At 36.0% G+C, this 23622-nt stretch overlaps 1 protein-coding gene and 1 long non-coding RNA gene across 11 annotated transcripts in view; one reads left to right on the top strand and one right to left on the bottom strand.

Moving 5' to 3' along the window:
• The window catches only part of COL24A1 (collagen type XXIV alpha 1 chain), a 431901-nt gene that overhangs the window by 397604 nt on the left and 10675 nt on the right, over positions 1-23622 (top strand). For 5 of the 6 annotated variants that reach the window (XM_060303290.1, XM_060303280.1, XM_060303317.1 and 2 more), the window contains 5 exons: positions 3774-3809; positions 8787-8822; positions 8927-8953; positions 20509-20574; positions 21216-21384. In XM_060303290.1, the coding sequence (XP_060159273.1) occupies positions 3774-3809; positions 8787-8822; positions 8927-8953; positions 20509-20574; positions 21216-21384 (334 nt within the window). The remainder of the gene's footprint in view (positions 1-3773; positions 3810-8786; positions 8823-8926; positions 8954-20508; positions 20575-21215; positions 21385-23622) is intronic. The other variant, XM_060303308.1, reaches the window with a different exon arrangement.
• LOC132597668 (uncharacterized) overlaps positions 1-23622 on the bottom strand; it is a 189195-nt gene that overhangs the window by 111612 nt on the left and 53961 nt on the right. The window contains exons 4-6 of one of the 5 annotated variants that reach the window (XR_009564873.1): positions 21282-21361; positions 16145-17672; positions 1767-4188 (exon numbers count right to left, since the gene is read on the bottom strand). The exons of 3 other annotated variants lie outside the window; for them this stretch is intronic. This is a non-coding gene — a long non-coding RNA (uncharacterized lncRNA). Of the gene's footprint in view, positions 1-1766; positions 4189-16144; positions 17673-21281; positions 21362-23622 lie in introns of those variants that run through there. One more of the 5 variants, XR_009564870.1, reaches the window with a different exon arrangement.

A 23622-nucleotide genomic window follows, 5' to 3' on the forward strand; every position in this document is an offset into this window, starting at 1 on the left:
TATTTGCATTCAAGACATAAGGAAACAGATGACATTTATAGTAGTTCACCTAATTTAAGATAATACAGGTAGTGAATCATATAGATGATATTTCCTACTTCAAGAGCAGTGCTCTTTCCACTCCATTCAAGCTATGTCTGGAGAGGAAACTGAGAGAGTTAACATATGCCAGGGCCTTAGGGAATCTTGCTATAAAATAAAACAGAAATAAGACAGTGAGGTGGTCACAGGAGGGTTTTACAATACTAACAGTAGTATAAACATACAAGAGGAAAACTGAGGCTTGGAAAGGAAAGATTCATTCTCTGCAGGGAATCAGTATTTTGAATCATTTCAAAGTGTTGTGTCTATAGACACAGAGTTTTAAAATATAAAAGAGAATGTTTCAAATATTAAGTATCACTGTTCTCATTGATAAATTTAGAGAAGAATTCACCACCAAAGTTTCTGGCTTTTTAATTTAAAAAAATGAAATGTGTAACTCAATATTTCTCTAGATTTGCAGCATTTACCACTCAGAGCTATATAGTCTAAGTGGGAGGTTATAAGTGGGAGAAATCTCATATTTCAGTGGGTGGTTGGTTCTTCAGCAAGCTAAGGAACACATACTGTTCTGATTATGGAATGATTGTTCTCCTCTGTCAAAAATGTGAAATATTAATTGGCTAAGGAAAATATGATAAAGAAATGGCTCAGTTAAAATATCTTACTGTGCTTTGTTTATAGATAGTTCTTAAAGGCCCTTATAATGCTCAGCATGTACATCAAATTTTTTCCATCTATTTTTTCTATTCTAAGAAGAAACTTCTAAGGAAAGCTCACTATGAAAGAATAAGAATTTGAGAATGGCCAAAACACACTGTGGAAAAAAATAGTGGTGGGGGATGGAGGACTTGCTTTTCCAAAAAGGAAAACATTACTTCAGAGTCTTTGTAAATGACACTATGTGTTAGTACAAAGAATAGATCATTGTAACAGGCTAGAGCCCAGAATTAGATCTCAGACTAAATAGGAATTTAATTACAATGAAAATGGTATATCAGTTAGGATGATTTGGACTGCAAGTAATAGGAACCCTGAATCAAACTGGCATTAACAATAAGGAAACTTCTATCTCATTATGGGAATCCCAGAGTTAGGAAGGGCTTCAGATTTGGTTAATTTGGCGACTTAATCATGTTATCCAAGACTATTTCCATACATCTGCTCTGCCATCCTGAATGCTACCTTTATAATTAGGCTTAGGGCAAATGACTACAATTTCTCAGGAATCACATCTAGATATAATTATCCAAAGTGAAAAAGTGAACTGTATCCCTTGTCTTGGGAAAAATAAAACTTTTTCTATAAGTCTCCATTTACATTTTTGTTTCTCACGTCTATTAATCAGCCACACACCCATTCCTATAACAGTGATAGGGAAGGGAGACGAAATTCCTTTTAGTCTTACTACTGCTATAAGAAATTGTAACCCTATTTCACCCAATTTTTTAAAAATCTCAGATGAACTTTTAAAGACTTTGTTAAAAAAAAAAAGAAAGAAAAGAAGCAATTAAAAATCTCAGAAAAATCATCTAGGAAACTAAAGTATAGCTTAAGGGTTGGGGAGACCTTTTATATAAGATAGGAAATGTGAAAATTATAAAAGAACAGAAGACATATTTGAATGCTTGAAAATTTTTAATTTTTATGGCAAAAGATTCCATAAGTAAAACTAATATAATTGAGAAAAAGTAACTGCAAAGCATATACCATATAATGGGTAATATAAAGAGCTTTACAAATTGGTATGAAAAAGAAAATTTAGTAGAGAATTGAAGAATAAATCCAAAAGGTCAGTAATTATTTGAAAAACCAGTCTTCTAACTTTTAGTCAGAGAAATGCAAATTAAGGTAATAATGAGATATTACATCTAACCTCTCAGAAAGGGCTGTAGGAAGAAAGGTATTTTTGTTTATCACTAATAGAAATCTGAATTACAGCCTTTATGGAAAGGTATTTGTTAAAATATATGTACATATACCCTATGACCAAGCAGTTCCACTGTGAGGAATTTGTCCCATATAAATAAAAGTACCCAATACACTAGGGAAATTTTACAAAGCTTTTTTTCACAGCACTGTTTGTAATGGCAAAAAAAAAAAAAAAGTATGAAATCACATGAATGCTCATCTGTAGAGGAATGGTTGAGTAAACTCTGATCTATCCACTTTGTGGAATATTAATGCAACTATTAAAAATAATTATTTGTATCTAGTTTGGCTGACTTGCAGTTGTTTCATGATGTATTATTAAGCATGAAAAATGTGATGCATAGAAGAGTATATAATATCAACATTATAAAACATGACCAATCACCCCATACACATGTAAATACACGTGTCAATATCTGATTAGAAAAAAAGTATGAAGCGATATGTACCACGTTGTTAATACTGGATTGGAGGTGGAGGAGGGCATAAAAAAAGTTCTGTAAAGATATCTTAAAAATCAGCTTTTTAAAGTTGATATAGTAGTTTGAAATGAATTAAGGACAAGATAGGAAACACAAAAGAAGTAATATAGTGAATAATAATGAAACAGTATTTTTAGCCTGCAAGATTAACAAAAAGTGATAGTACATCATAGCATGTATCAGAAGAAACATGCATTCCCATATATTGCAAGTGTGAATGCAATTTCAAACAAACTTTCTGGAGGACAATTTTTATCAAAAATTTTTAAGAGTGCAAGGATATTTATCACAGTGCTGTTTATCATGACAAAAATTAGAAAAAAATTTAATAGGCAATTCATTTAAAATATCATACTTTTTAAAATACTGGTAAGCATTATGGTTAGGTGGGAATTGTAGATTGATATAGAAAAGCATTAATATTTTGGTGCAAATTCAGGTTACAGAAAAGATGAGTAGTATTATCTCATTTTTTAATAAAAAAATACACAATTTCCACAAGGAACATGAAAATATTAACAGGAATAACAGTAGTGACATCCAGCAACAGCAGAGTTCACATTGTCTTCAAGTGCACATGGAACATTCACTGAAATAAACCATATTTTAGATCATAAAACAAATTTTACTAAACTTAAAATAACAGAAGTCATGTAAGGTATATTCTCTGGCCATAACAGAATTAAACTAAGAATCAATAAACTAGAAAGATAATAGGAAAATCCCCAAACACTTGAAAATTAAACCTCACACTTCTAAATAATTCAAGGACCAGAGTGTCTCAAAGAAAGTTAGAAAATATTTTGAATCGACTGAAACTGTATACACAACGTATCAAAATTTATGGGATATAGCTCAGAAGGAGCTATAAAAAAAGAAAGAAGATAAAAAGAAGATAAAAAAGAAGAAAAGAAAGAAAAAAAGAAGATAAAAGAGAAGGAGGAAACCACCCTGGAAGCAGGGTTTTTCAAAGGCTGAGAGAAACAAATATTAGAAGAATTTAACTTTCTTAATTTTCTTTCTAAATTATTTTGCCTTTGATTGTCAGATCAGCTGTTTTGACTTAACTGAATGAATAAGTAGCATAACCCTCACTTTAAGGTGGAACTAGGCATAGCAAAACAGACATGGTGAGTCAGTAGATTGTATTTGTTTTGCTTTAACTTAGGAAATCAGAATTTATATAACTTTAACTAAACAGGTCTTGCTAGATAGGAAAAAACCCAACAGAAATTATCATGTTTCTGGATACAGCCTCAACTACATTTGATAAATAACTATCAACAACACTAAACTAACATTTTATTTTTCTTTCAGGGACCCAGAGGTGAAAAAGGCTTTAGAGGCGAAACTGTAAGTTTAACTAAATTTGTGGTAATAGTATCACTGGTCACTAGGTTATAAGCTCTATGAAAGCAAGGACCTTTTTTGATTTTTTCATTATTATGTCCCTTATACTTGTGGAATGAAAATAAAATTACAGTTTTCAGGAAGAAAACTAACCTATATGTAGAACTAACCTATATGGTATATTGCAGTGAAACCTGATAAGCCCTAAACATGCTTAAGAATCTGTCAGTCACATTCTTTCCAAATCACTGTGTGAAGTTGAATATTTGCCTTCTCAGGCATCAGGAGAGGAGGTGTGAGCCTTCTTCACTGGTGCCAGAACAGGAGGACTGTCAAGTCACTTTAGATATATACCACCAGATCCAGTCAGCACCCAAGAGGGCTGCAAAGCAGAAGCAAATCATTAGTTGTATATTTCAGCCAACTGGAAACAATGGTGAGAGGATGGGCAAAAGGTACACAGCATTTTCAGGACTAAATGGCTTACTCTGGCACTATTTCCTATTTTTCTTGGATGTCAATTCTTCCAAGTTAAAGAAGATATTTTGTAAAGGGGCCACTGTCCCAGCAGAACTTATTAAAGCAGCAGTCATAAACAGAGGGCATGCATGGAGTGAAATGAGGGGTACTGAAACCAAATATAGAAGGCATATAGGAATAAACTTGAAGATAGCATTAAAGTCTTGCTTAAAAGGTCATGATATTATGTAGTGACAGCTGAGATCTTTGCTTTTCACCATAGGGTAAGCTTGGGGCTCAGAGTAAGTAAATTATAGTTTTATTAGTTTGCTGAGGAAGGAAATTTATGTGATTTCAGATAGCCTAAGAATCCTCAAAGGGTATTAAAATAGATGTGTTTAATTTGCAGCAATGTGTCCCTTATATTTTCTCAGCAGACTTACTTAACAGGAAGCAAGGATGTTTGCACACAGTGAAGCTATATGCCCCCACCCCCCACCCCCCATTCCCGCAGGAGAAGTGGAAAGGGAAAAGAAAAAATAGGGAGGCTTGGAATTAACCCATATTCCATACCTGTCTCCAACTGCCTCCCTGACCTATCCTCTCCAAGTACTGTGGCTAGAACGTAAGCTCCATCAAGATAGGAAACCTCGAGTGCCTATGACAATGGCTGTCACAAGCATTTCATGTGAAAAAAATTCCCTATTTGTACACGTATGTGACCTTCTTTCTCCAGATACAAAACATTAAGAAGAAAAATGATAAAAGGCTTGAAAATCACAGTTCTAAAGTGAATCTTGGAGATTACCTTCACCACACCTATTATGTTACACTCGAGGTATCTGAGATCCATATGTGCAGCAGCTCCCTCAAGGACATGCAGCTAATTAGGTACAGAGATAAGACCAGAGCCCAGATCTTCCAAATCCCAGGCTACTGTGCTTTTCTATTAATCATAGTACCTCTCAGAAAATAAGGGTTAGGAGCAACTTGGGTAAGGAAGATGGTATGTACACATCCTTCACCTACTTTAAGAGCAGCCCACATACAGATTCCACATGAATGGATTCCTGATACGCAGTTATCCCCTAGGGCTTATAGGGCATAACTCATGAATTCACTCATTCCATCTTAATCACATTACTGTCTAATAATAAATCTTATTTAATATTACTAAACTCCCAATTAAACCCTCTAAACCAGTGGTTCTCAACCAGGAGCCATTTTGCTCCCCCTCCCAGGAGACATTTGGCAATGTGTGGAAACATTTTTGGTTGTCACAACTGGAGAAAAGGGAAAGGTTGCTAGTGGCATCTAGTGTGCAGAGACCAGGGATGCTGCTAAGCATCTACCGTGCAAGTTTCTCAGTTTAAGAATGAGGAAAGGGAAGCTCTCTGTACATAAGCCAGCCTAAAGTAAAGATCCTGAAACTAAAGATTGCATTTATGTAAAGGCAAAGTCTAACACAGTCAGGTTTAAGGACATACACTTACCAGTATTTTTCAAATTTAATGAAAAAAACATGTTACTTTTGAAGGATCATATGGGAATTGTGGGATTAAATGGAGAGACAGTCTATTTTCAAAGGTAGTGCTTTCACTACAGCCAAATAACCACTATAACCATTCACATTAATTTGGTTCCCCTATAGGAAATTAACATAGACAATTGTAGTCTTATTATAAACTGTATGATAACCTTCTTTATATACTTGTTTATATAATATCTAGAGAGAGTGAATCACTTTTCCTTAGTGGTGGGTTAGGTAGAAGAATAAAAAAGAATAAATACTATATTGTTGGAATAATATTTTGTTTTACTTGGCCTTATTCTATGCATTTGCTTCACTGGGGTTGTCCTGTCCTGTCTTGTTTGGTTTGAAGTATTTCATTTTATCATATTTGTGATGATCTGACTCGTTCTGGGTAACAAGCTGAAGTGAACTCAGTAAAAACAGTTTCTTTCTATGACAAAATGCTTTTTCACAGTCAAAGATAAGGTAGATATTTTGTACTGAACCTTCAGTGAGATTCTGCAAATGTCAGAAATATGCTAAGTAGAGTAAAATGTCAACTGTTTATTTTTACAATGCTGATCCAAAATGGAGAAACTTACTCAGCCAATTTCACTCTTGAGCCTCTGTATATTTAAATTTATTTATTTATTTTTGGCTGTGTTGGGTCTTCGTTTCTGTGCGAGGGCTTTCTCTAGTTGTGGCAAGCGGGGGGCCACTCTTCATCGCGATGCGCGGGCCTCTCACTGTCGCGGCCTCTCTTGTTGCGGAGCACAGGCTCCAGACGCGCAGGCTCAGTAATTGTGGCTCACGGGCCCAGTTGTCCCGCGGCATGTGGGATCTTCCCAGACCAGGGCTCGAACCCGTATCCCCTGCATTGGCAGGCAGATTCTCAACCACTGCGCCACCGGGGAAGACCGAGCCTCTGTATATTTAAAAGGCTGTCTCCAACATGAAATCTCCCTAACTTGCCATGCCACTTCTGAGGTAAAAGTCTGATGCATTTTCTGCTTTAACCTATAATCATAAACCAGGCAAACTAAGAAATGTCCAGCAGGCATGGTGTTGGAGTACTCTATCCTTTTTAAGTTACTATGTGTTGTTTGTTCTTATTGTCACAGTATATTTAGAATCAACAGCTTTGGCAATAAAAGATACTTAAGTCAAGCATAGCATTAACATTATTCAAAACTCAGTTGAAGATAAATTTTGCTTTGCCATCTTTTAACCATAATCTGAATTTGACTCGGTGTAGTCTTAACATTCAATTGACCATCCAGTAAGTTAAATTTTGAGCATTCTTAACAGTGATTACTGTTGTTTCATTTTGAAAAATGTCAGCATAACTTTTCACATTTTACTATATACCTTTCAACTATTCTAATTTCTAAATCAGTACTAGTTAATTTAAACATTATTCATTCATTCGTTACCAATCTTTGAACACCTACTATGTATTAGGCACTATTCCTGTTCCAGAAAATGAGAGGATGACTAAGACACTTTTAAAGGTCTGTAGGGACTTTCCTATTTGTTACGTACTATGGAATGCAGAAGTGGTTAGTTGAAGAAGAAGGTGGCAAGGTGGGTATATAGTTTTAAAGAAGTATTGGAAGAGGAATGGGAATTGAATAGATAGAAAAGGTAAGGAGAAGCATTCCTGGTCGAGGAAATAGCACATGCGGGAGAATTCATGTGTGAAAGAATTTGGACGATTCAGAGATCTGCAAGTGGTTGGTTACAGATGGGAGTGTAGGATGGGTTGGGGAGAGTAAGTGGAAATAAGGCCCAGACCTTGAAGAAGAGGCAGGGGTGCATATTGACTTAGAACATATACTTTTGTATTTAACTGACTTGGATTTTAATCCTATCTCTGCCCTTTACTTGCTGGTTACTTAGCCATTCCATTTTCTTAACTGTGAAGTAGAAATATAGCATACAACTTGGCATACAGTGAGTTCTAATAAATGAGCACACAGCTTGACACATAGTGAGCTCTCAGTAAATGGTATCTATCACTGAAAAGAAGTTTATACTTTATCCACTAAACAGTAAAAAGCCATTGAATGATTTTAATTAAATAATGATATGATTAGATTTCCATTTTATAAGTAGAATGTAGTTAGCATAGTAGAGAGAAGAAAGTCAGTAAGTCAAATTAGGAGTCCAGGCACAGCATGATATCTTAGTCAGCTGGGGCTCCTATAACAAATTGCTGTGGGCAAAAAAAAAATATTTATTTTTCATAGTACTGGAGACTGGGAAATCCAAGGTTAAGGTGCTCACAGATTCCATATATAATGAGGGTCCTCTACCTGGTTTGCAGATAGCTAGCTGCCTTCTTGCTATAACCTCACATGGTAGAGAGAGAGCATCTCTCTCGTGTCTCTTCTTATAAGGGCACTACCACTCACAAAGGCTCCAATGATTTAATTAGCTCCCAAAGACCCCACCTCTAAATATCATCACACTGGAGATTAGGGCTTCAATATATGCATGTAGGAGGGGACACAAACATTTAGTCCATAGCACATGATCAGCACTAAACCAAGAGAGTTGCTGTGAGGATGGAGTAGTAGTATTTTGGGAAGATTTGGAGGTCAAATCAACAGTAGTGGGTAACCAAATTATAGGTGGATGTTGAAGGAGAAGGAGATGTCTAAGGACACTGAAGTTTCCATTTTTTACAATTAGTTGTATGGTAGATAGAAATAACAGGAAAAATAGAATTAACATTGTTAAATGTTACATTTATAAGTTTATTAAAATGAATAAATTTAGTTTCTAGTAATATCAACAAAACATGAGAGTATATATTCAGCTTGTTGATGAATGTGGGTGACAGCTGAGTTCAAGAACATATTACTTCAAAATACTAAAATAACTTTGAATCCTATCACTTGCCTCATATGAAAAGGCAATGATAGCAGCTGAATCTTAGTCATCTTGTTTATACCAAACCAAAAGCATTGTATATACATATTGTGCTTTGTCTCCATTTCTTCTAGGGTCCCCAAGGACCGAGAGGTCAACCAGGGCCTCCAGTGAGTTTATTTACATTTATATCTGTTTACCATTGATGCTTATATGCCTGCTTGGTTTGAGATATCTACTTAATAAATACTTTAAAAATCTTTTTATGTTATAGGGTCCACCTGGAGCATCAGGCTCAAGAGTAAGTTTTCTTGGTTTTGTTTATTTTATCTTAATATAAGATAATTTTTTAGGGCTTCCCTGGTGGCACAGTGGTTGAGAGTCCGCCTGCCGATGCAGGGGACATGGGTTTGTGCCCCAGTCCGGGAAGATCCCATGTGCCGCGGAGCGGCTGGGCCCGTGAGCCATGGCCGCTGAGCCTGCGCGTCCGGAGCCTGTGCTCTGCAACGGGAGAGGCCACAACAGTGAGAGGCCCGTGTACCACAAAAAAAAAAAAAAAAAAAAAAAGGTAATTTTTTAAAGCTTCTTCTATTAACTCCCTGTTAAAAGGTATCCCTATTGCCTACCTCTGTTCCTTTTGTTAATCTGATATAGAATCTTCCCAACTATAATAACACTTGAAATCCAAGCCTCAGAGTTCTTGTCTATAAAATGAGGATGGTATCTCTTACTTTCTTGGGTGGATTTGAGTTTTAAATAAGAAGTAAAGTACTCAGCACAATGTCTGACATAATTAATGCTCCAAAATACTAACTCCCTCCATTTCTTCCTGTTTCTGGGTCCTAGCTCTCCTTTTTCAAATGTTCTTTTTTGCCAACCAGAGTTATACACTTTTTAGCCTTTACATGAACTCTTCTCACTTGCTGCTGGCCATAGAAGCCCTGGAACTTCTCACGTATTTGCTCGTGACCAATCACAACCCAAAACTTGCTACTGCTATCTTTGAGGTGATACTTCCGTTACTTCATTATCAGCTATCATCTCCTGGCCTCAATGTTCCAAGACTGGTTTCTCTCATGCGTTGTATCCACTCTGCTACTCAGTAATATCTTTGTTTTCCTACTTTCTACAAAAGGTCTCCTTCTATCTTCAACCTCACCCATGCCCCATTCCTGCAGAATCAGAATCCTGGTCAAATGCAGTGGTCCTTGGTCAGATTTCCTGCTTAAAGGAAATCCGCTGTTGGCTACACTGTCCAAACAGATGGCCAGTCCTATGCCTTCCAAGCCTTACTTATTTCCACATGCTTCTCTGGTATCATTTGGATCTTTGAAAGTTCTACCTGGTGGATCACTGCGGTCCACTCCCAGCAGGTCAGGAACTCTTCATTCCCCTCAGCTTTTCATCAGGGCAAGGAGTAACTTTCAAGCAAAGTGCCACAGGAAGATGGTCTCCTTGGAAACAAGACACCTATTTCTCTATGATTTTTTAAAAATTACTCCCCCTTTCTGGCCATCTGACTGATGGGGATTGAAACCTTCCCTGGCATGAACATCAGTGGGCATGTCCTTTTTTAAATCTTTAGATTATTCTCCGCTTCTCTGTTCTTCCTTTCCTCCTGGATCCTCACAATGCATGGGTTAGAAAAACCCTCATCAGTTGCCTTCTCACCTTATAATGACTTTGATATATCATAGCTGCTTTCCTAATAAAGAACAAGTTCTAAAAGGTCATATATCATTGGCAAATTAGAGGTGTTTAGTGAAAACTTTCACATTGAAGTGCCAAATTTTGGGGCACCGCATCCCTCTCTCACTTGAAAAATGTTTGTATGTGTTCCTCTACAGCCAAAATGAATTAGGACATGTGAGAGGTTTCTGCTCTGAGAAAAATGTGGATAAGAATATATATTTTGAGGAATTATTAGGAGGATTAAATGAAAAAGTATATGTGCTTGACACATTATAGGTACTCAGCTAACATTAGTTTCTTTGTTTCCTTCTTCCCTTTCTCTCCTTTCTGTCTTCCTTGTTCCTAGCCAGTATGAAACCCAGTTTCTTTATACTGTCTTTCTGGGACTTGCAGAGACCACTGTAGGAAAGTGGCAGTGTAGCCTTGAAAAAAAGACTTTCAGAGTAGAAGTTTACATGCCAATAAGAAAATACCTACATATTCCTTCTAAACTCAAACTATGATCATATCTTCTGTGAAACTCTTCTTAATTCCATCCCCTCGTTGCACTGCAAGATAGAACTGATCACTTCCCCTTCTTCATTCATACTCATTTATTTTCATGCCCATTTCCATGTATTAGACTGTGAACTCTCTGAAGGTAAGCAATGTGTTCTGTATCTCTTTTCCATTCAAGCCCTTAAGAAGTGTCTACTGAATGAATGAATAAATGCAAACAGGCAAGTTGCAACTTTTAGAAAATTTCAGTGGGAATCCTCCAAGCCAGAAGACTTCACTTGGAGGGAAATAATGTCTAGAATGGAATAGGATCATATTAGAATTAGAGATAGAAGTCTTCTTAGTAATTATTTAGTAATTATTTTAGACTGAATTGTCACTCATTAGTTGGTGGATCATAAGATCAACATGGTGAGTCTCAGCATTCTTTTGAAATGAAATTAAAACAGAAAAATGTGGGGAGTGACTGTTTAATGGGTATAGGGTTTCTTTTAGAGGTGATGAAAATGTTGTGAAATTAAATAGTGGTAATGGTTGCACAACACAGTGAATCTACCAGAGCAATAAACTGGATACTTTAAAATGACTAAAATGGTGAATTTTATGTTATGTGAATTTTACTCAATTTTTAAGAAAAGCACAAAAAAAGAACACCCTAGGACCTACTGTACAGCACAGAGAACTATATCCAATATCTTGTAATAACCTACAATGGAAAAGAATCTGAAAAATAATAGATAGAGATATAAATAGAGATATAGATTATAATATGTATAACAATCACTTTGCTATACATCTGAAACTAACACATTGTAAATCAACTATACTTCAATTTAAAAAAAACATAATAAGTATATCACCACTAGTAGGGAAAAATATGTTTTGTAAACGTTTTCAGTTAAATATATGTTTGTGTGAACCTTATCATGATATAAAAATGTATTTATTACTATGGGTCAAGATAAAAAAAGTTTGAAAACCTCTAACCTAGTCCAGCCCCCTCTTTTTAAGACCTATAAGTAACTTGCTCAAGTTCCTAAAGTAGAATAGCTAAAAAGCAATGTTTCAGGAAAAGGAATATATATTGATGGTGCTTTTGAATTTGAGGATATTATCAGGGTGATGACCAGACCTCAGTGCACATGGTAAGATATTTAGAAACTGACCCAAAAAAAATTACAACAGGATGTCAAAGTTAACCACAAATGGTTGGTGGGATAAAGGATGGGTGTATGGGTGTGTGGGGGGGGGGTGTGGGTGTGGGTGGGTGTGTGTGTGTGATGTGGGGAGTGGAAATAGTAAAAATTGAAAATCATTAAATGAGATAAGGAATTTTCAACTTAATGATACCAGTTAATGGGTCAGCTGTGAAACCTGGATTGGTGAATTGAGAGGTTGCAGCAGCTGCGGGTATCATCCTAGTTCCCTAGAACAAGCAATTTCCTCTACCATAGAGAGGTGCATGACCTGAAATCAGTTCCCACCCCATAAATGTTTTCACCATCGAGTGATCTTAAAATTTTAGATGGCTGGAAAATAACACTTCTTAAAGTACTGGGGTGCCCAGACTAGATCTGCATTTTACTCAAATAAATTGGAAAGGAACTGTGAATATTACGTCCCCTCAAGGTATAATGAATCCTCCTAATTTCTTTCATTTGTCCCACTAATCCTGGTAACTCCTTATTCTTGGTGCACGTTTTTATAAACCTTAAGCGATTTTCATTTGAGAATATGTTCTAACTAGAGTACATGGAGGAAGGTATTTCTTTTGGATTCCCTTATTGGACCTAATGAGAGTTTCACACTTAGGTGGGGACACTTAGATGTTGCTGAATGACTTCCCAGGCAAATCATCTTAATACCATCTCTATGGGCCTGCCCTCCCTAAAGGCTATCCTTGGGAAAAAATAAATTCAGCAAATTGAATGCCTACTATGTGCCAGGCATGAGCTAGGATTTGGGAATACACTGGCATTATAGGAATTAAAAATTTTATGAGTAGCCGAGTTTTATGACATTCTTTTCTTTCTAATGCCTATTGTGGGGGAAAAAACCCTGCCTTTTTCATTGAGTTGACATTTGTACTGTTGGTGGTTAGAATTGCTAGTACCTTAGCTTGAATCTAGTACCAAATGCTACACTACTAATCTACTAAAAGTCACTGTATTCTTCATTGCCACATTCTCAAAGAAAACGAACCATGGTCATTTTAATTAAGAATATCCTACAGTTTATTCATCCATCCAGTCCTCTATTCATGGGTGGTGTTGTTTCCAATCTTTTTCCTAATACAAACAGTATGCGTGTCTTGTCCATATACATATTTTGTGGAATATCTCTAAGACCTGTTCCCAGAAGTGGGATGGTTAGCTGTAAGGGATAATGAGCATACTTATTTACTTATTATTTTTAATTGTGGTAAAATATACATAAAATGTATCATTTTAACCATCTTTAAGTGTACTCTTCAGTAGCATTAAGTACATTCACACCGCTGTGCAACTATCACCACCAGTCATCTCTAGAACTTTTTTCATCATCTAAGACTGAAACTCTGATCCATTAAACAGTAATTCCCCACTCCCTAAAAACCTACCATTCTACTTTCTATCTCTCTATCAATTTGACTACTCTAGATACCTCCTATAAGTGGAAGCATATAGTATTTGAACATTTTTGTCTGGCTTTCTTCACTTAGCATAATGTCTTCAAGGTTAATCCATGTTGTAGCATGTGTCAGAATTTCTTTCCTTTTTAAGGCTGAATAATTTCCATTGTATGTATATACCACATTTTGTTTATCCAGATGGACACTTGGGTTGCTTCCACCTTTTTCTACTGTGAATAATGCTGCTATAAACATAGGTGTACAAATATCTGTTTGAGCCCCTGCCTTTTTTAAAAAATATATCTTTATTGGAGTATAACTGCGTCACAATACTGAGCTAGACCCTGTTGCACAACAAAATGAATCAGCCATATGCATATATACATCCACATATCCCCTCCCTCTTGAGCCCTCCTCCCACCCTCCCTATCCCACCCCTCTAGGTCGTCGCAAAGCACCGAGCTGATCTCCCTGTGCTACGCTGCTGCTTCCCACCAGCTAACTATTTTACATTTGGCACAGGACTCGTACTCAGATAACTATAAAACACTGATCAAACAAATCAAAGATGACATAAACAAATGGGGAAATATACCATGTTCTTGGATTGGAAGAATCAACATTGTGAAAATGACTATACTACCCAAAGCAATCTACAGATTCAGTGCAATCCCTATCAAATTAGCAATGGCATTCTTCACATAATTAGAACAAAAAATTTTACAATTTGTATGGAAACACAAAAGACCCTGAATAGCCAAAGCAATCTTGAGAAAGAAAAACGGAGCTGGAGAAATCAGGCTCCCTGACTTCAAACTATACTACAAAGCTATAGTAATCAAGACAGTATGGGGCTTCCCTGGTGGCACAGTGGTTAAGAATCCTCCTGCCAATGCAGGGGACAGGGGGTTGAGCCCTGGTCTGGGAAGATCCCACATGCCATGGAACCACTAAGCCCGTGCACCACAACTACTGAGCCTGCGCTCTAGAGCCCATGAGCCACAACTACTGAGCCTGCATGCCACAACTACTGAAGCCCGTGGGCCTAGAGGCCATGCTCCGCAACAAGAAAATCCACCGCAATGAGAAGCCCAAGCACCACAACAAAGAGTAGCTCCCGCTTGCCGCAACTAGAGAAAGCCCACAAGCAGCAACGAAGACCCAACGCAGCCAAAAAAAAAAAAAAAAAAAAGACAGTATGGTACTGGCACAAAAACATATGTCAATGGTACAGGATAGAAAGCCCAGAGATAAACCCACGCACGTAATGGCCACCTAATTTATGACAAGGCAGGAACATACAATGGAGAAAAGACAGCCTCTTCAATAAGTGGTGCTGGGAAAACTGGACAGCTATATGTAAAAAACTGAAATTAGGACACTACCTAACACCATACACAAAAATTAACTCCATATGGATTAAAGAGTCCCTGCCTTTAATTCATTTCCATATATACCCAGAAGTGAAACTGCTGGATCATATGGTAATTTTACGTTTAACTTTATGAGGAATTGCTATACTGTTTTCCATAGCAAGTACACCATTTCACATTCCCACCAATAGTACACAGGGTTCCAATTTCTCCAAATCCTCCCTCACGTTTGTTATATTCTGCTTGTTTGATAACAGCCATCCTAAGGGGTGTGAAGTGGCAGATAACTGTGTTTTGACTTGAATTTCCTTGATGATTACAGATGTTAAGCATCTTTTCGTGTGCTCATTGGCTTATATGTATCTTCTTTGGCGAAACTGGCTTACATATCTTCTTCGGAAAAATGTCTTTTGCCCATTTTTGAATTGAGTTGCTTATTTTTGTTGTGTTGTTGAGTTATAGGAGTTCTTTATGCATTCTAAATGTTAATCCCTCATCATATATATGATTTGCAAATATTTTCTCCCATTCCTTTGGCTGCCATTTCACTCTGTTGATTTTTGCACAGAAGTTTTTGATGTAGTCCAATTTATCAGGGTTTTGTTGTTGTTGTTTTACCTTGCTTTTGGTTTCATCTCCAAGAAATCAGTGCCAAATCCAATGTCATGAAGCATTTCCCATATATTTTCTTCAAGAGTTTTATAGTTTTAGCTCTTACAGTTAATTATCTGATCCATTTTGAGTTAATTTTTGTTTATGATGTAGGTAGGAGTCTAACTTCATTCTTTTGCATGTGGATATCAAATTTTCCCAGCACTATTCCTTCCTTAGGGAATGGCCTTGGCACCCTTCTCAAAAATTATTTAACCATATATGTGAGGGTTTATTCTTGCACTCTATTCCATTGGTCTATACGTCTGTCTGTATGCCAGTACCACACTGTTTTGATTACTGCAGCTTTGTAGTAAGTTTTGAAAGTGAAGTGTGAGACCTCCAAGTTTGTTGTCCTTTTTCAAGATTGTTTGGCTGTTTGGGATCTATACTCTCTTTTATAGTTACCTGTATAGTTATCTTTACCAGTGCTCTTTATTTCTTCATGTGGATTCAAGTTTCTGCCTAGTATCCTTTATTTCAGTCCAAAGGACTCCCTTTATTATTTTTCTAGGGAAGTTTGCTAATGATAAATTACCTCAGCTTTTGTTTATCTGGGAATATCTTTTTTCCTCCTTTTTGAAGGATAGTTTTATTGGATATAGAATTTTTGGTTGATAGTCTTTTTCCTTCAGCACTCTGAATATGTCATCCTACTGCCTCTCACCTTTATGGTTTTTGATGAAAAATCTCATCCTTTGGATATGATGAGTCTCTTCTCTTTGCATTCAGGATTCACTCTTCTCTTCGCATTCAGGATTCTCTCTTTGTCTTTAGCTTTCAACAGTTTGATTATGATGTGTCTAGGGGAATTCATTGAGCTTCTTGGATGTGGAGATTAATGTTTTTCATCAAATTTGGCACATTTTCAGCCATTATTTTTTGAAATATTCTTTCTACCCCTATTTCTCTCTTCTTCTCTTCTGAGACTCCCATCATGCATGCATTGGTATGTTTTATGATGTCCTGTACATCTCTGAGCCTGTTCATTTTCTGCTTCATTTTTCTTTATATGACTCTGACTGGATAATCTCAATAAACTGTTTTCAGGTTCACTGATTCTTTCTTCTATCTACTGAAATCTACAGTTGAGCCTCTGTAGTAAATTTTGATTTCAGTTATTATTCAACTACAAAACTTCTTCTACTTGGTTCTTTTCTATAATTTCTATTTTTTATTTGGTAAGACATCTTTTTCATACTTTCCTTTAGTTCTGTAGACATGGTTTACTTTAGTTCTTTGAACATACCTAAAATAGCTAAAGTTTTGTCTACTAAGTTCAACATCTGGGCTTTCTCAGGGACAATTTCTATTTCTATTGATTGCTTGGCTTTTTCCCATGTATAGGGGTCATACTTTAATGTTACTCAGCATGTCTTGTCATTTTTTTCTTGAAAACTGGACATTTTGAATAATATAAAATGGCATCTCTGGAAGTCAAATTCTTCACCCCAGCCTCAGTGTTTATTGTTGCTACTTGTTGTTTTTGTTGTTTGTTTAGTGACTTTTCCTAAAGGTATAAAGTCTGTATTCCTTGACATATGTGACCACTGAAGTCTCTACTCAGTTAGCTTAGTGGTCAGCTAAGGATTGGAGAGAGACTTCCTTAAATGCCAGAACCAGGAAGTCTCCCAGTTTTTGCCAAGGGTCTCTGTGAGCATGTTGGAGCATTCCTTCAGTGCTCAGCCAGGCAACTGACAACTATACCCGAGTTTTAATTTCCTATTTTCACAGAGCCTGAAGGTCAGCCAGAAGACAGAACTTAGGGCCTTCTTATGTTTTTCCTGATCATGTGCACAGCCCTATGCATGTACATGGACTTCTAGATTCCCAGGAATATGTCAGAGTTTTTTAGAATCCCTATGGACATCTCATTCCCTAGCTTTTCTTAGCCTATTGTTTGCCCCGACTGTTTTCTAATGTTTCCAGTAGCCACAAAGTTAAACAATTCCATCTAAATTTTTTTTTTAATGTTCCTTGGGAAAGACTTTTTGCACTGAGTGAGCTCTGAGTCAGGTAAAATAAAGACAGTCCTGCAAGTCTTTAAGGGAACCACCAGAAAGGTCAAATAATGACATTTCGCTGGAAATAAGGCTTTGAAGCAACTCCAGCCCCATTCTGCTCCCTCCTGTGGTTTCCAGGCTTCTTGTTTTCACTGCGATTGCAGGCTGTTGGTTTTCAAGGCTACCACAGAGCTGGAAAGAGAGGCATGGGAATAGGACAGATTAAAGCTTTACAAAGCTCACTGCCCTTTCTGAAATTAAGCTATTTTTCATAAATGCTCCCCAGGTTGCTGCAAGCGTTTTGTTAATTTCTATAATTCTGAAAAACTTCATTCTTACATTTTTTTCCAGTTTTCTCATTGCTTTTATAAAAGAGAGAATTCTGGGAGGTCATTATGCCACCATTTTGCTGTCTCCTAGGTCTCTAATCTTTAGTACACATCTTTTTAATACTCTGTGTGATGAAATGGAAGAACATATAAAGCATTTCTGCATATTGAAGTACAATGGTTGCCTCAAATACAAGCACTTGTAGAATTGTTTCAGTTGCAAACTGAACTAGCTGCTTTTTTCATGGAACACCATTTTTACTTGACAGAATGATAATGTTATTCAGACATGAGTATTTGGCAGATATTTTCTTGAAAATGAATGAAGTGAGCCTGTCATTTCAAGGAAAACAACTGACAATTTGATACCAATGGTAAATTTCAAACTTTCAAGCAACAATAACAATTGAGGAATGCTTGTATCTATTACAAGTTTGACAACTTACCAGTACTTACATTTTTCTGATGAGATTGGTGATGATGTTAACGAATGTAATCTTTTGATATGACATAACGAAATGTGTCAGTCTTTGGAAAATCTGCATTATTTCATGAACCGTTATTTTCCAATGATCAATGCATGATTTTAACCAAAATCATGATTTTTACTAAAATCATGCATTGGTAAATGATTCTTCAAAGTTTAAGATAGATCAATAGATTTTAATATAAAAGAATATAAAATAGATACATTGTAGATATGGTTTCAGATTTCACATTTCAACTAACCTTCAAGAAACTACCACTTATCAAGTTCTGGTAGAATATCAAAGAAGAATATCCACAATTATCTGAAAAGGATACTAAAATAATCTTTTTTCCAACTACATATCTTTTTAAGGCTGGATTTTCTTCATACAGTTCAGCTAAAGTAACACTTTAATAGACTGAATATAGAAGCAAATATGAGAATCTAGCTATCTCCTATTAATCCAGACATTAAAGAGATGTACAAAAGTGTAAAACAGTACCGCTCTTCTCACTAATTTTTTGTTTGGAAAATAGTTATTTTTCATTTAAAAAAATGTTTATTTATATTAACATATAATGGATTTATTGTTTTAAGGCAATTAACACATAGTTTTAAAATTTATATTTTAATTCCTACTATGTTAAATATCAAAAGCTGTAATGCACATAAATATAAGTTCTTTAAAGGCCTTAATAATATTTAAAAGTACAAAAGGGTCCTGAGTCTGAAGCGCCTGAGAACTGCTTATTGCTAGTTTTTCTAAGATCAAAGCCCTAACCACAAACTGGAAAATATAAAGGTGGCTATTGTTTACTACTTAATTCAGTTGCCCATATTTAGTCCCAATATATTTTTGTGAGCCATGTCCAAAGTCTGCCAATTCTCGCAAGAATGATGGTCAGAATTATTTAATCTGCACAGAACATTTTATGCTAAGCCTTTCTTCTTCTTGAATAGGCCATGCTTTTCTATCTCACTGCCTTTGTGCAAAGTTGTTACCTCTGCTTGGAAAGCTCTCCCAGCCCTTCTCCTAACAATTCATATTTATTCTTCAGATCTCAGCTCAAATATCACCACCTCAGGGAAGCCTATGCTGATCTAGTCCTTCCAAATCTCTTATATCCCCCAGATTTCATACTCCGTAATTTCTCTCATAGGTCCATGCACTTTTCTTTTATAGCACATATCACAATTTGTAAATGTGTATTTTTGAGATTGATTAATGCCTTTATCGACCTCTAAACTTTAGCTCTACAAGGGCAAGGTTGTTTTGTTTTGTATTGTTTGCTTACCATTTTTTCCTCAATATGTGTTTGGCAGTGTACATATGCAGAATGAGTCAAGTATTTTCCAATATGAAAACCACATGTTGAGGCAAAGATGAGTACATTTTGTTGATTGTCCCATCATTTTAAATAGTTTTTCAAATTACCAACCATGAGTTATGAGAGATCTGTTGAAAAGAGTTTCTATTGTATGGGCTGCCAAGTAAAAAGATATCTCAGCAGTACAATCATTCTGAAAGAAATTAGATCGCTTGATTTGCTCACACAGATGCCATTTCACAGAACTTTCTCCCAACTCATGCTTCTTAGTTTCCAAGCTTTTTAAAAAATAAAATACGAAAAGACTTTTTACTAATGGTTAGGTTGGGTCTTTCTCTAAAAATATATTTTATTAAATGCAGGAGGAGATTGGATTCATGATGTATTATTTCTTTTGGGACTAATGATACTTTTTCCAACTTCAGAAATTGTTTTTAAGACCGCAGAAGTATCAGATTAAACTAATGTGGTGACTACCTCAGGACAGTAATATTTTATTCTATTTTCCTTCCAAGAATGTAACTGTTAAAAATTACTACAGTTATTTATTCTTCACTTTACAATTTATTAACTGAGGGGATCATATTTCATTCTTCTTCCATGTGAGTAACTTTTTTGTGTGTTTTCATGCAGCAGAGACAAATAGTTTTTCATTTGAGAACTCTAGACTTTGGTCCTGTTTTAATTAGGAGACTTTTGAGATTTGGATGAAAGCAGCATATTGTCCTTTCGGATAGTCAGGCAATACTTGCAAGATCTGTCTAACCATAAGAGTTACAAACCCCTTTTAGATAATAAGTCTAGTATACTTTAACAGCAGTGCTTTCAGAATTTATAGGCTTTACTTTAGAGCACTCAGTGTTGATCTTATTGCTGATCTCAAATGGTTTTGTTTTACACAGAAACAAATGGATATCAATGCTGCTATTCAAGCCCTGATTGAATCACATACTGCCCTACAGATGGAGGTAATATATCTGGCTTTATGTACACTAGCACTCTCAATCTACAAATTAAACAGAAATTTTTTTCAGAGGCCCAAATGTGACTTTATCTCAAAGCCTGTATTTAAAAGAGATTAAAAGTAATGAAAAAAATTTTAAGGACAAAGTAAGCAATTTTAATAAACAGAAATATATGCATCAGATGTTTTTTAAGGAAAACATTTAAAACAAAAATATAATATTGTTAAAGGATTTTTTAAAATAAGAATTTGGTACTATAGAAGAAACAGTTAAATGAAGTTAGCCATTTCTTAAAATGGGATCTATCTATCATCACTACTCTTTTTTCCTATTTAAGCTCTGTTTATTCATAATATAGTTTTTTTTCAAATTATGCAGTAGGCATAGTAATTAAGTTTTATGTCAGCTTGAAAACTAGACTTTTGAGTATGAATTTAAGCTTTTATTAGGATCAAGATTAATAAAACATACAAATATGCCTATAGTTAAATATAAACTGTTCTTTACATCCTGCTCCCAACTCCTTGCACACAACAGGAGTACATTTTTCTTCTGCCTTGCTCCATGTTGATCATTTGGGTTACATGCTGGTAATGACTACTCCAAGCTTCTTTGCTAATATGATTCTCACAATGACTTGGCAGAGCTACCAGAATACTGAAGTGACCTTAATTGACCACAGTGCGGAGATATTCGAAACCTTGAACTACCTTAGCAATTTACTGCACAGCATCAAGAATCCTCTTGGCACACGAGATAACCCAGCACGAATCTGCAAAGATTTGCTTAACTGTGAACACAAAGTATCAGATGGTAAGTTACTGGTTTCCTTAAACTCTGATATCTAATTTTGCTTCATCGTTTCAGTGTGTTTGAGATTTGCGGTGTATTTATTCCAAACCTTATCATTTTTGATAAATCCCTGGCAGAGGCATTTTAACATCAAGAACCAAATACGTACTCAAAGAGGCAAACATGCTTCTGAGGTCAAAGTATCCTTTTTCAAGGGTTCACTTTACAAAAGGTTTTCCACTGCACAGCCTGACTTATGGCAACATGAAGAGGTCATAGAGCCCTCTCTACCACACCCTCTATAATTAGTTTTTACATAAAATGGAATTTAAGTGCCTCATTTCAGTATCAGTGACTATAAAGATGGAGTGGCTTGTCATTCTTGGAATTTTCTCATCCTCACATTGATACCCCAAATCCATTAGCCAGAGGTGCAAAAACAGAACCATCAAGGAAAGGTTTAAAGCAAGTGGAAGAACCATCACTATCTGATGATAAGTAGGGGAAACCCTGTCTGCTACAACATGTCATTTAATTTTAATTTCTATTGGGTCTACCTGGTCAGCTGTACAATCAATATTAGTAGTTATCATTTTTTGGTAAAAACTCTAGTCTTAACACACAATGACATATATGCTGATTTGAAAATAACTAAGTTATTTAATTCTGCAGGATGAATAGTAGTCCATATTTTATTTTATACACATACACATATACATATATATGTATAAATACATGTTTGTCCAAAAACATCTTCCATTCTAGAATAAAGTATAGTGAAAATATTCATTTTATTTATATTAATAAAATGCTTAACTTCTATAGATATTTCCTGCCCTAGATTATCACAAAAACAAATAATATTTACAGTTATAGCTGCCTACAATAATTCAAATTTGATTCTTTCCCATATTTGAGGGTATAAAAATGCAATTCTATAGAACTGAAAGGAACAAAGACACTACAGGACATACAAATTACTGAAATCTAATTCAAGGTCTGCCTTCCTCATAGGAGAAATAGCTAAGTGGTATGGCTTGTAAGGTATCAGAAAGGTCTTTATGCCCAAAAATACTTTCATCACTAGGAGACTGTAAGTGCAGTAGAGAAACACAAAACAGCAGGGAAGAGGGGATATGACAGAAAGTAGGGTGGGGGGTGAAGTGGTAAACAGAGTAGGTAGATGAAGCATCTCTGAGAAAGTGACATTTGAGCAATATCAGAAGGAGGTGAGGGAACAAGCCACAGGAAATCTGGGGAAAGAGCTTTCCAGGAAGAAAGAACAAACGCAAGGCCCTTGAACCTGAGCGTGTACTTAGCATGTTCTACTATTAGCAAGAAGGCCAACGTGACTGGAAGAAAGTGCATAAGGGGAAGAATGGTAGGAAATGAAGTCAAGATGTCAAGAAACCAGATTATACAGGATCTTATAGATTACTCAAAAGACTCCAGCTTTTACTGAATAAGATGGGAAGCCTCGGGAAGATTCTGAGCAAAGGAATGACGTGACTTGACTTAAATTTTTAAAATGTTACTCTGGGTGTTGTACGGCAAATATGAGGACAGGGTAGAAGGAGACATTGAGAAGACTATTGAAATAATCCAGTAAGAGATGATGATGGCTTGGACTAGAGTTGGTGGTGGGGAAGTGATAAGAAATGGTCAAATCTTTGGATATGTTTTAAGGTAGAGCCAGCAGTTTTTTGTTGGTAATTCGGATGTGGGTTATGAGAGAAATAGAATGATAAAGGATGACTCTAAGATTTTTGACTAAGGGACTAGAAGAGTGGAATTGCTGTCAAAAGAGATAGAGAAGCAAGTTTGGAGACAAGATCAGGAGTTCGGTTTTGGATGTATTTAATTTGAGATGTCTGTTAGGCATTCAAGTAAGGATGTCAAGTAGGTCATTGGCTACTCAGGAGTGTGAGGTCCTGGCTAGGGGTAAAATTTATGAAGTCACTTGCATATAAACAGTATCCAATGCCCTGAGACTGTTTAAGGCTATCTAAAGAACAGATAAATAAAGAAAAGACAAGAGTTCTAAAAACTGTGCCTTAGAGCTCTCCAATGTTTACAGAGGTCAGGGAGTTGAGGGGGAACTAGCGAAGAAGACTAAGAAGAAGCTATCACTGAGATAAGAGGAGAACTAGATGAATGTGGAGTGAAGAAAATGTTTGCCTGAGGAGCAGGGGATCTGCTGGGTCGATGTCAAGTTAGGTGAAGACTGAGAAAGGCTACTAGATTTAGTAACGGGAAGGT

Source organism: Globicephala melas, chromosome 1 (genome assembly GCF_963455315.2).
Source record: "Globicephala melas chromosome 1, mGloMel1.2, whole genome shotgun sequence".
Classification (NCBI taxonomy): Eukaryota; Metazoa; Chordata; class Mammalia; order Artiodactyla; family Delphinidae; genus Globicephala; species Globicephala melas.